This window comes from Thermobia domestica, chromosome 11, assembly GCF_964235325.1.
Source record: "Thermobia domestica chromosome 11, izTheDome1.hap1.1, whole genome shotgun sequence".
In the NCBI taxonomy this organism is placed as follows: Eukaryota; Metazoa; Arthropoda; class Insecta; order Zygentoma; family Lepismatidae; genus Thermobia; species Thermobia domestica.
Window position 1 is genome coordinate 142,576,769 of NC_137464.1, and position 14,481 is coordinate 142,591,249.

The following is a 14,481-nucleotide window of genomic DNA, read 5'->3' on the forward strand; positions in this document are numbered from 1 at the left end:
GAAACCATCAATGCTGGGGTTTATTCTAACTATTTGATTGAACTGAAGAAGGCTCTGAAGAAAAAACGTCGGGGAAAAGTGAGCAGTGGTGTTCCCTTTTTGCAGGACAATGGACCCTCCCACAAAGCTCATCAAACCATGCAATTGCTGATGGATCTGGGCTTGACATTTCGCTTTATGTGGCTCAAATTGATGTACAAACAAAAGTAGCCTATAAAGGAGTGACACACAATAATCAAGATAAATTCAGCATTTTCTTCAAACTTTCAATTAATATTTCACAACAATTAAGTAAAGTGCATAGTTCACAAAGTTTATTTGTCTTTAGCAAAACTTTAAAAAATGATATTTATTGAAGATACATATGATCATATAACACATTTTTTTTTTAAATTAACAATATAGTAAGTTTAATTTGTGTCGCACCAAAATACATTTCCATTATAGGCATTAGTTAATTCTGTTTCCTAGTACTGTCATATATTTGTGCTGTTATGGAAGGAATTAAAGCAGCTCAACTGATCAAAATAAATTGTCGCTGATAGATTTTATGTTTTAAGCGACAATATAGTAAGTATTTAAGCTAATACTTCTAGAAGTATTGTTTTCAGTTACTAAACATTGTATGGTTTACTTCCAAAGTGCATATATCCACTCTTTACCGCTGTGACGTCTGGTCGTATGATAGTGCCTGCGGTCATTTCAAGCTCGTAAAGTTTTTGATAGTAGCTGAATACTATTATCCACATGTATGTAGAAAATGCTGGAAAATAAAAAAAAATGTTAAAGAAAATTTCATACACAGAATGTTTAAACAATAATAAATATATTAATAGTATATTTTGTAGAATATTTAATAATATATTTTGTAGAATAAATTTCTCTAAAATCTAATGATACAAGAAGTGGTTAAGAAGTTCTTAGCTATAAAAATGTACAGAAAAACCTTTTCTTATTTCATAACATAATTTTTACAGATCTCATTGTACTTTTTAGATCGTTCCAGTAATGAGGTATTGTATCTAATACGATAAGTTATGTGAAATAATAATAATAATAGCAAAAATAATAATAATAAGAAGAAGAAGAAGAAGAAAAAGAAGAAGAAGGAGGAGGAGGAGAGGAGGAGGAGGAGGAGGAGAAATTTTGGACATAACATGTTCAACTAAAATTGTGTGATAAAGGCAAACATTATTTATTTGAAATTTCGGAGAGTGGATTCTCATTATCAGATAAATGTTAAAACTATGTTATATTTTCTATTTTCTTTCAGCGCTACTTACAGTTCATTTACATGCTCAGGCATAAAAAATTTCTATTTTATGTTGATTCATGCGTTTCTTAATCAATAAATAATAAATATATAGATTGCTCCTTTGCTCACATTCCAATAATCATCTCATTTGACATCAATCTACACTCTTTCCATTTCATTAAATTCTGGTCGACTCATTGAACGGGGAATTCAATGGCCGAGAAGTAACAAAACCACGGAGGAGAGCACTGGAATTTCTGACATGTAAAATTTCGGGGGAGGCATCAAAGAAGTTGATTTAAATGCTACTTCCTATTCCAACCTGTTTATTATCTTCGATTCCAATTTTACCCTTCTGCTTACCTTCACGGATCCCTTGAAGTATATCAAGAACTCTGTTATAATCGTTTCACAGCCTGAATATTATATTCCAAATAAAAATATTATTATTTATATGATATTCTATCGTTAGTAAATAATTAAATTATAATAAAATATTGAATATTTTGTAATTCAAAATATTGGGGGGAAGTGTCCATCTCTGCCCCCCGCCAGAGACGCTCGTGGAGAAGAGGACACATGGGGAAGTAGTAGACGAAGTAAACCTATCACAATGATGTAAGAGAACGATCAGTGATTCTTGGTTTTTAAAATCGAAATATTACTCAAGTTTGTTAAATGTAAAATACGCATTTGCGCCTTCTTCTATTAACGATAACAATGATATTGGCAAAAGAACGTCCGTATTCTGAATTATTCAACGCCACTAATTGATTCCATTTTCATTGCATCTGCACCGAGTTTCAATTCAAACTGTCTGACCGCCCATCATCGGGAAATGATGTACCCGATGAGAAACAACGTTGAAGGAATCATCGCTGGAGAATCGCCGAAAGTACCATGCTCTGAAGACTTTTACCTAGGTTTATCCCTTGCTTTTCAACCCTTTTTCTCCCTCTCACATCATAATATGTTCCAAGGGATTCAATTTCATTTGTATAGCAATTCAGGTCATGAACTCATTATCTCTGCTCTACAAGTTTTAACTTACTAAATCCTGGAATAGCTCTTGTAAGATCTAAATCTGTGAATGACTGAACATTCGTTATAATTGATTTTCTTGTACTCATGATTTTGTAACCATCTAGTGATTACAGTAGTAGTAGGGACCCCGTTATATGCAACTGAGTCAGCAAACATTTTAGTGACGTCATAGGTTAAAGGTCAATTACCTTGGCCCGGGGCCAATGACCTAGGGGTACATAGGACCACCCTCTCTAAATTTTGGCAGGGGTACCTTGACCCACCCCCTAAATTTTGGCAGGGGTACATAGGACCACATTCCTTAAATTTTAATAATTACCAAATCTAAAAGTTGGGTATGGTAGCCTAGGACCATGGTATGTACTTCTATCAGTATTGGGGGTCTATCTCGTTCCCTTTCATGGGTAAAAAAATGCCAAAAAGTCAAATTTTGGGGTTGTTTGACCTAATTTATCCCCTTTGATGAGGTGTTATTACCTTATATAGTTGTATGGGCGTTTACAGGGGTCCATTTCCTTCCATAAAACATGGGTATATTGATGCACCCCTTTAAATTTTTGGGAGGGGTATCTTGGCCACCCCTTCAATTTTGGAACTTGTCAAAATTAAACATTTGGTGTCATAGTACTAGCCATCAGATTTCTAAAGCTCAAGGTCAAATCAACCAACACGAATGATCTTAGACTATGAGCTGTGATTAAAGTTCAAAGTATTGTTTCAAATTTCGAGCCTCATGCTAAAATTCTGTTTATCACAATTCCCAAATTTAAAGAATGGTGCTACGTGCCTCTCTCGAAATAACCTGTCTTAAAATTAACCATATCATTATATGTTTAATAAGGTCAATAATGTCCGTCAATTGTTTACCTTAGCAGAACCAACTGTTGTCTAGAAATGTGTTTTTTGATAAGTGCCACGAATTTTGAAAACGAAATGAATCCCTGTACACTAGCTCATCAAGGTCAATCACGTGGTACATCGTATTGCTTAGTTTATATTTGGCGGGAATAATGAAAACCAATGACGTAATTTCATTTTGACAATTCTCAAATTATCCTACAAAGTTTCAATGTACCAAAGCCCTGGACTCCTAATCCCATCATAGGTCAATAACTGATCACGTGATCATACTCATATTTGACAATGATTTACCCAAAGAAAGAGATACCATCCAATTTTAAGAACAATTACCAATTATTGATATGACAATAACAGATGTACCCCTCCCAAAATTAAGATTGGTACACAAATACACCTGTGTCTTATGAAATAAGTAATAAATCCTGTACTCATTCAATAATAAAGCCGTATCAAGAAAGATAAAATAGGTCAATAACGTTTAAAATTTGAATATTTGTCCATAAGAGGGACACCAACTTGTTATTTGATAATTAGCAAATTTAAAAGGAATATAAACATATAAAGGTAATAAACCTCTGTACATACCCATACACGTATAACGTGCTAAATCCTTATCAAAGGGGTCAATAACCTCCGAAATTGGATTTTTGGTAGTTCTTTACCCATGAAAGCGAACGAGGTGGACCATCCAAATTTATAGTGGTACATATTGAAGTCCTGTACTATGACACCAAATGCTTATATTAAACAATTTCTAAAACCGAGTGGATGGGCCAAGATAACCCTCCCAAATTTTTAAAGGGTGCATCAATGTACCCATGTCTTATGATAGGAAATGAACCCATATACATGACCATATAACCATATAAGGTAATAAGACCTCATCAACGGGGATAAATGAGGTCAAAAACCAAACACATGGTACAGCATATTGCTTATGTTTATATTTTGGCAGTTTTTAACCATGAAAGGGAACTAGGTGGACCACCCAAATTTATCCTGATACATGTTGAAGTTCTGTACTATGATACCAAATGCTTGTATTGAACAATTTCTAAAATTGAGTAGATAAGCCAAGGTACCCCTCCCAAATTTTAAAGGGTTCATCAATGTACTCTTGTCTTATGATAGGAAATATACCCCTATACATGACAATATAACCATATAAGGTAATAAGACCTCATCAAAGGTGATAAATTGGATCAAAATCCAAACAAGTGGTTGTACTAAAATTTGGCAATTTTTTACCCATGAAAGGGAACTAGGTGGACCACCCAAATTTATCCTAATACATGTTGAGGTCCTGTATTATGATACCGAATGTTAAATTGGAAAGTTTCCAAAATTTAAGGAGTGGGCCAATGTACCCCTCCCAAAAAAAATTAAAGGGTGCATCAATGTACCTGTTTTATGATAGGGAATGGAAACCTATACATGACCATATAACCATATAAGGTAATAGGACCTCATTAAAGGGGATAAATTGGGCCAAAAACCAAACACGTTGTTGTACTAAAATTTGGCAATTTTGTATCCCTAAAGGGAACGAGGTGCAGCAATCAAATTTATAGTGATCTATATTAGGGTCCAGTACTATAATACCAAATATTTAAATTGGGCAATCTCCAAAATTAAAGGGGTGGGCCACGGTACCCCTCCCAAAAAATTAAAGGGATGCATCAATATACCCATGTCTTATGATAGGAAATGAACCAATATACATGACCATATAACCATATAAGGTAATAAGACCTCATCAAAGGGGGTAAATTGGACCAAAAACCAAACACGTGGTTATACTCAAATTTGGCAATTTTGTACCCCTTAAAGGGAACGAGGTGAACCACCTAAATTTATCATGATACATACAGGGTCCTATACTATGATACCAAATGTTTCAATTGAGCAATTTCCAAAATTGAAGGGGTACCCCTCCCAAAAATTTAAAGGAGTGCATCAATGTAACCATGTCGTATGATAGGGAATGGACTCCTATACATGATTATATAACCATATAAGGTAATAGGACCTCATCAAAGGGGATAAATTAGGTCGAAACCAAACACGTGGTACAACGTATTGCTTACGTTTATAATTTGACAACTTTGTACCCCTAAAAGGGAACGAGGTGGACCACCCAAATTTCTCATGATACATATTAGGGTCCAGTACTATGATACCAAATGTTTAATTTTGATAAGTTCCAAAATTGAAGGGGTGGGCCAAGGTACCCCTCCCAAAAATTTAAAGGGGTGCATCAATATACCCATGTCTTATGTAAGGAAATGGACCCCTGTAAACGCCCATATAACTATATAAGGTAATAACACCTCATCAAAGGGGATAAATTAGGTCAAAAAATTAGACTTTTGGCAATTTTTTACCCATGAAAGGGAACGAGATAGACCCCCAATACTGATAGAAGTACATACCATGGTCCTAGGCTACCATAACCAATTTTAGATTTGGCAATTTCCATAATTTAAGGGTAGTCGTCCTATGTACCCATGCCAAAATTTAGGGGGTGGGCCAAGGTACCCGTGCCAAAATTTACGGGGTGGGCCAAGGTACCCCTGCCAAAATTTAGAGGGGGTGGTCCTATGTGCCCCTAGATCATTGACCCCGGACCAAGGTCATTGACCTTTAACCTATGACGTCACTAAAATGTTGCTGACTCAGTTGCATATAACGGGGTCCCTACTACTGTTACCAGGGGCGTCATTTAGGGGGCCAATTGCCACCCAAGAGTTTGTGGAATACATATACTTTAATCGATTGTCTAGTATTATACTAGTACAAAATGTGAAAGTCTTATGCCTGTGGTGCTCTTTCCTCCCTCAAGCGAAGTCTGAAATGACGCCCCTGTGAGTTACCACAACAATTCAGATTCAAGAGGTCACATAGGGGAGAGTTGGATAAAACGGAATAGTCTGGCAAAGCGTGATACGTCGCCTAGGGACCAGACTAGTGCTGCTATCTAGCGGACGACGACAAAAACTTCTTCTCTGCCGTCATTACATCATTCTCAGTTCGTCCCTCCTCCAGAGCACCAGCTGATGAAAAGTTGTAGCTCTTAGAACTTTTTTCTCTATTTTCTTGCCACTTTCTCTATTTACGTGCGTTGTTTTCTGCTTATATTGCCTACGTATAGGGGAATACAATTCCGGTGAGTATTACATTTGAATAAGCATTTATTAACGAATATTCTCATGTGTAGTAAATCTAATTTTCCCTTCACGTTTAGGCAGCAGTCATGTTTGTTTTGAAAAGTGGTGGAGTTTGACAAAATGGGACACTTATGAGTTGGATAAAACGGGATACAGTTGTTTTGTGTCCCGTTTGATCAATCTATTTATTTTTATACTATTACTTTTACTTTTTAAATAGCGTATTTCTTTTTTAAATAGTTATATATTAATGTAGGGAACAGCCCTTTTGAACAGCTTGACTCATCGCCTTCAATCCCTGGATGTCAGTTTCATGGCTCCACTGAGCACGTATTATGAACAAGAAGTTCGAAAGTGGCAGTTCAACCATCCAGGTAGGTTCGTTACAATTTACAAAGTTGGAAAACTGTTCAGAGCAGCATATTGACGGGCAGCTCTTGCAGAAACTGCCGTTAAAGGGTTTCGAAAAACCGACGTAAGTCCTTACAACCCTGACGTTTTCCAGATCACTTGTTTGCAACATCTGTCACCACAGACCACCTTACGCCAGACTTGCAGCAAAAACATCCAGGCGTTGGGGGTCTGCTGTGAGCAAAGACCAAGAGCAACCCTCAACTTCTTCAAGGGACATCGTAGGAGTAGATCAAACCTGTCAGGAGATACCTGTCAGGAGATAGCCTATGGCCAGCCCAACCTGCAACATCCTTAGGGGAGAAAGGATTAGAACTCTCTTGTTATGGACAAAAGCTACCCTTTTCCATCTCTCGAAAGATTGTTCTACCTATACCTGAAGTAAAAGGACCTAGCCCAGAAAAAATGACTGATAAGAGAAAGAAGAAAACTGTCGTAATAACATCATCTCCATATAAGAGTGTGTTAGAAATGGAAGGAAAAGAAATGATGATTAAACTACAAAAAATAACCAAGAAAACTGAAGAAAAATCTGCTACGAAAACCCCTCTTAAAACGTTTCAAAAAGAAGTTTGTAAGAAAAGGAAATTGACAAGAGGAAGAAACAGAACTACCAGGTCCAGCCAAACCTGAACGTAGGCCTACAAAAAAATCCAAAGGAACGGCTAATCCTGATGTTAAAAGTCAACACATAGAAACGTTCAATAAACCTTTAGCAAGCAGCCAAGAATGCATGTCGTCATCGTCTGAAGATGAAACAGAGGGGAAAGTAACCTGCATGTTTTTTAATCCGCTGCATGTCGACTCTAAAGCTGGTGAAGGTTGGATCCAATGTTATGGATGCCAAGAATGGGCTCACGATGCGTGTTCTAATGCTGAAGAAGATGACGACAGCTTTGTACGCGACTTTTGTTTTGCTATAGGCCTAAATAAAAGATCTTCTTTTCCATTTTTTTAAAATAATAACATGAAAAAACTTATTTTACGTCTCTGATTACTGAAGACATTGTTCTTTCAAGCGGAAATTTTGCTTCACAGTAGTTTCCTGTCAGTCAATTATGCTTTTCAGTTAGTTTCACACACACACAAAAAAAAAATGCACATTGTAATCCCTATTCCGTTTTGTCCAACCCAGGTATGATAAAACGCTATATGTAATAGTTTGGGAACTACCTTTTCTTACTATTTCACAGTCATTACAATTAGTTAACCATATGTTTCTTGTGTGCTTCAAAAAATGTTGTAGTTAAAAAAACAATTAATGTGTGGTTTTCTTCAACACATTTTCCGTAGTAAAATAAAAACAAGAATGGTATATTTGTGTAACTTTCGTTTTATGCAACTCTACCCTACTTTCTTTAGATACTTTCTATTTTCATTTTTAAAAATTATGTTGCACCAATATTAGATATATTAGATTTGTATATATTAATTGATGATATATATATACAGTATGTCACAAAAAATAGCTCCACTTCGAAAAAACTGTTATATTGTTAATTCCAGCCCTATTTTATACACCTCATTCGTCACACACTGTTCAACTGCTCTTTTAATAGTTCTCTAATGATTAGGTTGTGCTTCTGTATATGAACGTTAGATGAAAACACTGAGTTTTATACATTGAGGAACCTTAAGGGTAAGACTACTAAATATTTTTCAAAAGCTAGCAATTTTTATTTTTCCCATTGGCAGCTCTCAATGCTGCAAACCAACGGGATATGATGTTCATAAGTGTTTTACTTAAGATAATATCCAGTTCGAGGTGCCAGATTCGAACCAGTTCCTCCGTTTTTAAAAATATATATGACACAAATATTAGATATATTAGATATAATATAGTATATTAATTGGAGTATATATATATATTTAAACCAAAATAAGCATTAGATCAATATCATTTTAACAAAAGAGACACTGACCAAAGCTTAAAACTTTATTTTAAATTATAATTTGTAACTGTTTCGGATATCTAGCATATCCTTCTTCAGACACGATCGAAATTAATGAAAATCCGAAACAGTTACAAATTATAATTTAAAATAAAGTAAAGTTTTAAGCTTTGGTCAGTGTCTCTTTTGTTAAAACAATTAATCCAAAGCCATGAATAGTCTTACTGTCAATATCATATATTTTGCCATTTTGTTGCAAAGACCAAGTGGATCCAAAACAGTTGTTTTTGCTTTCTACGCAATAAAAGTGCAATTTTTCTGCACAAATAATTTCAACTAATAGAAATTGCCACCATTCATACATTATACTAATCATATTTTTCACTGAATAATTCTTAAATGTTTTAAACAATTTTTCGTAGCTCCTGAAAAATTTCTAGAAATAGACATACGTGGTTCTTGTATCCAACTCTTCAATTGTAAATGAAGAGGCTATTACTCCTGGGATAGTGGAGCTTCCATGAACTTAATAGGCTTGAGCTGTGAAACGAATTTCTTTTTCTTTTTTTAGTTTCTTGTATGATTTATTTATTTATTTATTTGTGGTTACATATAGACCACAACAGGTATATTACCTAATGATAGTGACCTAGTCAGTTTGTATATAGTTGGAGCATGCATGAATTCACTTACATATTTACAAATACACATTTATAGATATGACCATTTTAATTAATGAGTCTTCAATAAGATTGCACAATAGTTCTTAGAGAACGGTCATTTACAGTAAATATGTCAAGTTCTGGATTACTTTCAGCATAGGAGTTAAAAATATAACACATTCTTTTAATAGGTGACATGTATCGCGTATTTTGTTCTAGCTGTAGGTAAATGAAAAGTAACATTTCTAGGGCCCGTGCGTTTACCTGGAACATGTAATTCTAACTGGGATAGTAAATACTCAGAGTCTATATTATTTTGCAAATAATTTCATTAAGAAAATCAAAAGTTGGGTGGTAGGTCTATCTTCGAGAGATGAGATATTGTGCTTAGGAAGGAGGTCGGTATATTTTTCGAATTTTGGATATAGTCGTGTTTCCTTATAAGTTAAACACCTCACAAAACGAGATTGAATCGCTTCAAAACGTGCTTTGCTTTTCTGACTGACTGTGCTTTGTTTTTCTGAGTAATAGCCTGTTTTTCTGACTGCCATATGATTGAAGAGTACTCAAGTTTGGATCTAACGTAACTATTGAACAGGGTTTTAAGAACATTAATATTTGAAAAGTCAAAGCCAAGTCCGATTACGAAGCCGAGGTTTCTGTAGGCTTCACTAACAATGCGATTGATATGCTTGTTGAAGGAAAAGTTGGAGCTAATAGTGACCCCTAAATCAGTTACAGTGTCCACTCTTTGTACAGGAGTGTTGTTTATACCGTAATTAAATTTTAGATTATTAGTTTTCTTAGTGAATGTAATAACATTACATTTTTTTAATGTTAAGATTAAGTTTGTTCGATATACACCAAGTATGTAGTGCGCTTAGATCTTCTTGTAGTGCGAGAGCATCGGAGGGCTGGGAAATTCTTCGATAGAGTTTTACATCATCAGCAAATAATAATTTACTACAATTTGGTAGCACATTTGGGAGATCATTTATAAAAATTAAGAATAATAATGGACCAAGGTTTGAGCCCTGAGGGACCCCTGACGTTACAATGAAACTTGCAGTTGTTATATTTTTATAAATTATATGTTGTCTGCGATGAAAGAGGTATGACATTAGGAATTGTCTAGCTTTGAGAGTGAAGTTTAATGAAATAAGCTTGTTCAAAAAAATATGATCCAGTGTATCAAAAGCTTTACTGAAATACGTATATATTGCATCAACTTGATTTCTACTGTCAATTTGCTCCGCAATGAAGTGTATGAATTCAACGAGATTAGTTGTTGTAGATCTCTTCGCCAGAAAAGCATGCTGATATGTGGATGTTTAATATGGTTAATGATGAATATGGTTAAAAATTCTTTGATAAACGATAGATTCAAATATCTTAGCTGGGGCAGATATTAAGGCAATGAGGCGATAATTTTGAACCTCATGGTTGTCGCAGTTGCTTTTTGGTATTGGTAAAATATTCGAAATTTTCCACTTAGATGGGAACAGCGATGACAATAGCGAGTTATTAAATATAGCTAGTAGTGGATATTTTAGGATTTCAGCGCATCCTTTTATTACATATGGAGGTACATCGTCCGGGCCAGGAGAGCTTCTAGGCTTGAGATTTTTAATTGCATTTTCTACTTCGGTCAGTTGTATGGGGTGAAAATTTAGGTTGTCGATTATTTCAGAAGTTTCAGGATTTGAAGTATTTTGGATGCCATAGGTAAGTGATGATTTGCTGACGATTTTTTGAAAGTGCTGTTTGAAAGCATTTGCAATTTTTAGGTTATCTTTTGAAATATTGTTTTCAAATCGAAGAGTGTTATGATCTGATTTTCTAGTTTTGTTTTTTACATACGACCAGAAAGCTTTTGGATTTTCTAGTATATTTTGTTCGCAGTCGTGTACATAGTTTTTATAAGCTTCGTTGATTTCTCTATTAAGGCAAGCTCTAATACTACAAAATTTTTCGTGATGATATTCTGAAAAAGCTCCTCCACGTTTCCATTTTTTATGGTGGTATTTCTTACTTTTTACAAGTTTAATTATATTTCTAGTGAACCATATGTTATAGAACTCTTCTACCACTAGGTCAACATTAGCGCAATCATTTACCCGTATCCAGTCAGCACGCGAAAGTTCATTATACAAGTCAAAAAAATGCTTTGGAAAAATTATAACGCGGTTTTATTTCAGAAATTGAAGATTTGGGCTGTTTTGCCTGTCTAAATTCTATTAAGAGGGAAGGATGGTGAGGGTCTTCTGGAACTAAGGGGGATTGTTCGCGAGAAACAGTGGCATTAGAGATATTGGTAAGCACTAAGTCTAATGTCTTGCCGTAGAAGTTGATGATGTTATTAATACTATTCAAGTTGAGGTAGCACATAATATTAAATTCTTTGATATCTTACCGATAATTTAAACTTGCCCTACATATTATGTTGGTAGATTTTTCCGGCTAGCGGAAGAATTAGGTACGAAGTGAAATCATTATATATATAGAAATTCAGTTTTTAGATTTTGAAGTTAAGATGCTGGTCGTTTCTGAACATATTCTACAATGTCTCCTGGGCAGAAATTTCTAATTACAATCCCATGCTACTGTTGATTTTTATAACAATATAGTAAGTTTTAAGAATGATACTGATAAGGCTTTCAATAAAATGTTCAAGATGAGTCCGATGAGTGTGATATAAAACTTGTGAAACCCATAAAAATATTGTCTCAAAATCATCTGAATGTAAATAATGAAAATATTTCATGTGTTTGTGAAAATCTTGTTAATGATGGATGAAAATTTGAGAGACTAGCTTATCTTGAGCATTACGGATGAATCAATTCGCAGAAAGTTACTAAATACAAGAAACCTTAGTTTCAACAAAGTAACTGAGATTGCATTAGCTATGGAAAGTACTGAACAACAACTTCGGCTGTATAAGTCATCAGAAAGTAAACGCAATTCAGTCTGCAAGATTTTGCCCAAATAAAGACACGGTATCATCATCTCATAGTTCAACATCTGTAAGCTGGATTGACAGTTAAGATTGTCTTCTTCTTGTTCATCTCAACCATAGTTTGGTGGGCAACATGGAAATTTTTAAACTTTTCTCTCCCTTGGAAGAGCTGTTTTATACTTTGACATGGCCTCTTCTTCGTAACTTATTCTATCCTTTGTCTTCCTGGTTTTCCGTCTGCCTTTCCCACTATCAGCACGGTGATCCAATCGCAGTGCCGAATAAGATGGCCAAGATTGCTGTTTCATCTTTTTCCTATTATCTTCATGATCTGTCGTTCTTCATTAGCTTTCTTTGGTACGTCTTCATTCCTTTTCCTTTCGGTCCATGATATGCGCAACATTCTGCGCCAACACCACATTTCAAATGTTTCCCGCTTGGACATTTCAGCTTTTCTCAATGTCCACGTCTCTGATCCGTAAAGCGTCACGCTCCATAGCAGGGTCTTAATAAATCGTTTGCGAACGTCCGACACATTCATGAGTAATTGTTGCAATGAGAAAACAATAATATTTTTTTTATATGATGTTGTTTGAAATGGTAACTTGTCCTTTAATGTTGAGGGGAGAGTGTTGTGATGTAATATAGGCAGAAAGTGCGTGAAATTGTACATATACTTTAGGTTGAGGTTGTTAAGGAAATAGTATGTGTATTGTTTAGATTGAATGAGAATCTAGATTATGTTGAGGTAATTAATATGTGTAGGGTTGAAGATTATCGAATATCTATTAGTTATAGGCAGTGTGATTACATATTCGGTAACGATTACTTCGGATAGTCCATAAGAAAAGTGTATACCTACAAATGGTATAGAATAAAAGTGGTACTTGGAGGAAAAGTGTGTTAATGCTTTTGGACAAGTCTTTAGTAATAGTGTAGACACACTTTCTGAATTTTTCTTACATTATCTACAAAAACTAAATCTGATTTCGAGGTCTTTAGATCCCATATCGCAATAATATATCTGCTTCCAAAAATGGTTACAAAGAAAATATCGCAATTCACAAATACAGTTCTCCAGATAACTTTACTGGTAATAGTAATATGAAAAAATACTGCCTTGTACGATAAAATAAGCGAGAATGCGAATACCGTTTAAATTATAAATTTGTAGCTTAGTTTTGCAATTCTTTCGCAACATTGGCTTTTCGATAATAGTTTGGAAGAGTATTTAATGAGAAGAAAGGCTTTTGGAACTCGTGCAGTAGTGATTCCGAAAATGTTGGAAACTTTTTCTCTTATTATAAGCGAAGTCTGACTACAAGTTTGTTGGATCACATTTCGGAACAATGTACTGTACCTGTTTCCAATAATTGTTACAAGAAAACTATTGAAATTCCCCAAATGCAGTTCTTGAGAATTTTTTATTGGGAATAGTATTAAAAGATACCGCTTTGTACAATAAAATGGGTGATCGATCGATTGCAATTTAAATGTAAATTTGTAGACAGCCTTGTGTTTTGCAATTCTCTTGTAACAAAAACTTTTTGATTATAGCTGGGAAGAGAGCTAGTGAGAAGAAAAGCTTTGGAAATTTGTGAATTAGCCCTTCTGAAGATGTTGAAGCACTTTTGTTTTATTATAAGCTACGTAAGTTTGACTTTAAGATAGTTTGATCCCGTTTCATTAACCGTACCTGATCCCAATAATGCTTACAATGAAAATGTCGAAATTCCACAAATACAGTTCCCTAAATATCTTTATAATTAATACTAAGACGAAGTTTAGTTGCCTGATCGAATTTTTTTTTTTTAGGGTAAGGGAATAGGGTTATAAGTGAACTGGATAATCTTTATTCATCAATTATTAACTGATTTGGGCAAGGTGATACTCCTACTCCCAGCCATTAGAGGGTTACGCCCTCTCTTTGGCATAGATGCATTTAGATTTACATTGATTATTGAACACTGTGAGATGGTCAAAGTGCAGTTTGATAAACATAATGAAAAAAGTGAGCATACTAGGTGTTACTGATAAATAATAATAAATCAAAAGTAGAACACATATGTGCAAATATATATATACGAGGTGCTAAAGTATCAATATGATAGAAAAACAAGATGTATCACAAATGTAATAGAACTTAGAGCAATGATGATGAGGTATGAGATGAAGTGCAAGCACATCACAGACACAGTTAAATTAGCAAGACAGATGCAGTGTTAAATCTTCT

At 34.7% G+C, this 14,481-nt stretch overlaps 1 protein-coding gene across 1 annotated transcript in view; it reads right to left on the minus strand.

Moving 5' to 3' along the window:
* Positions 1-299: 299 nt before the first annotated feature.
* Positions 300-14,481, minus strand: part of LOC145664465 (uncharacterized) — a 630,204-nt gene continuing 616,022 nt past the window's right edge. The window contains exon 6 of the mRNA XM_081731165.1: positions 300-763. Within this exon, the coding sequence (XP_081587291.1) occupies positions 615-763 (149 nt within the window). The 3' untranslated portion in view covers positions 300-614. The remainder of the gene's footprint in view (positions 764-14,481) is intronic.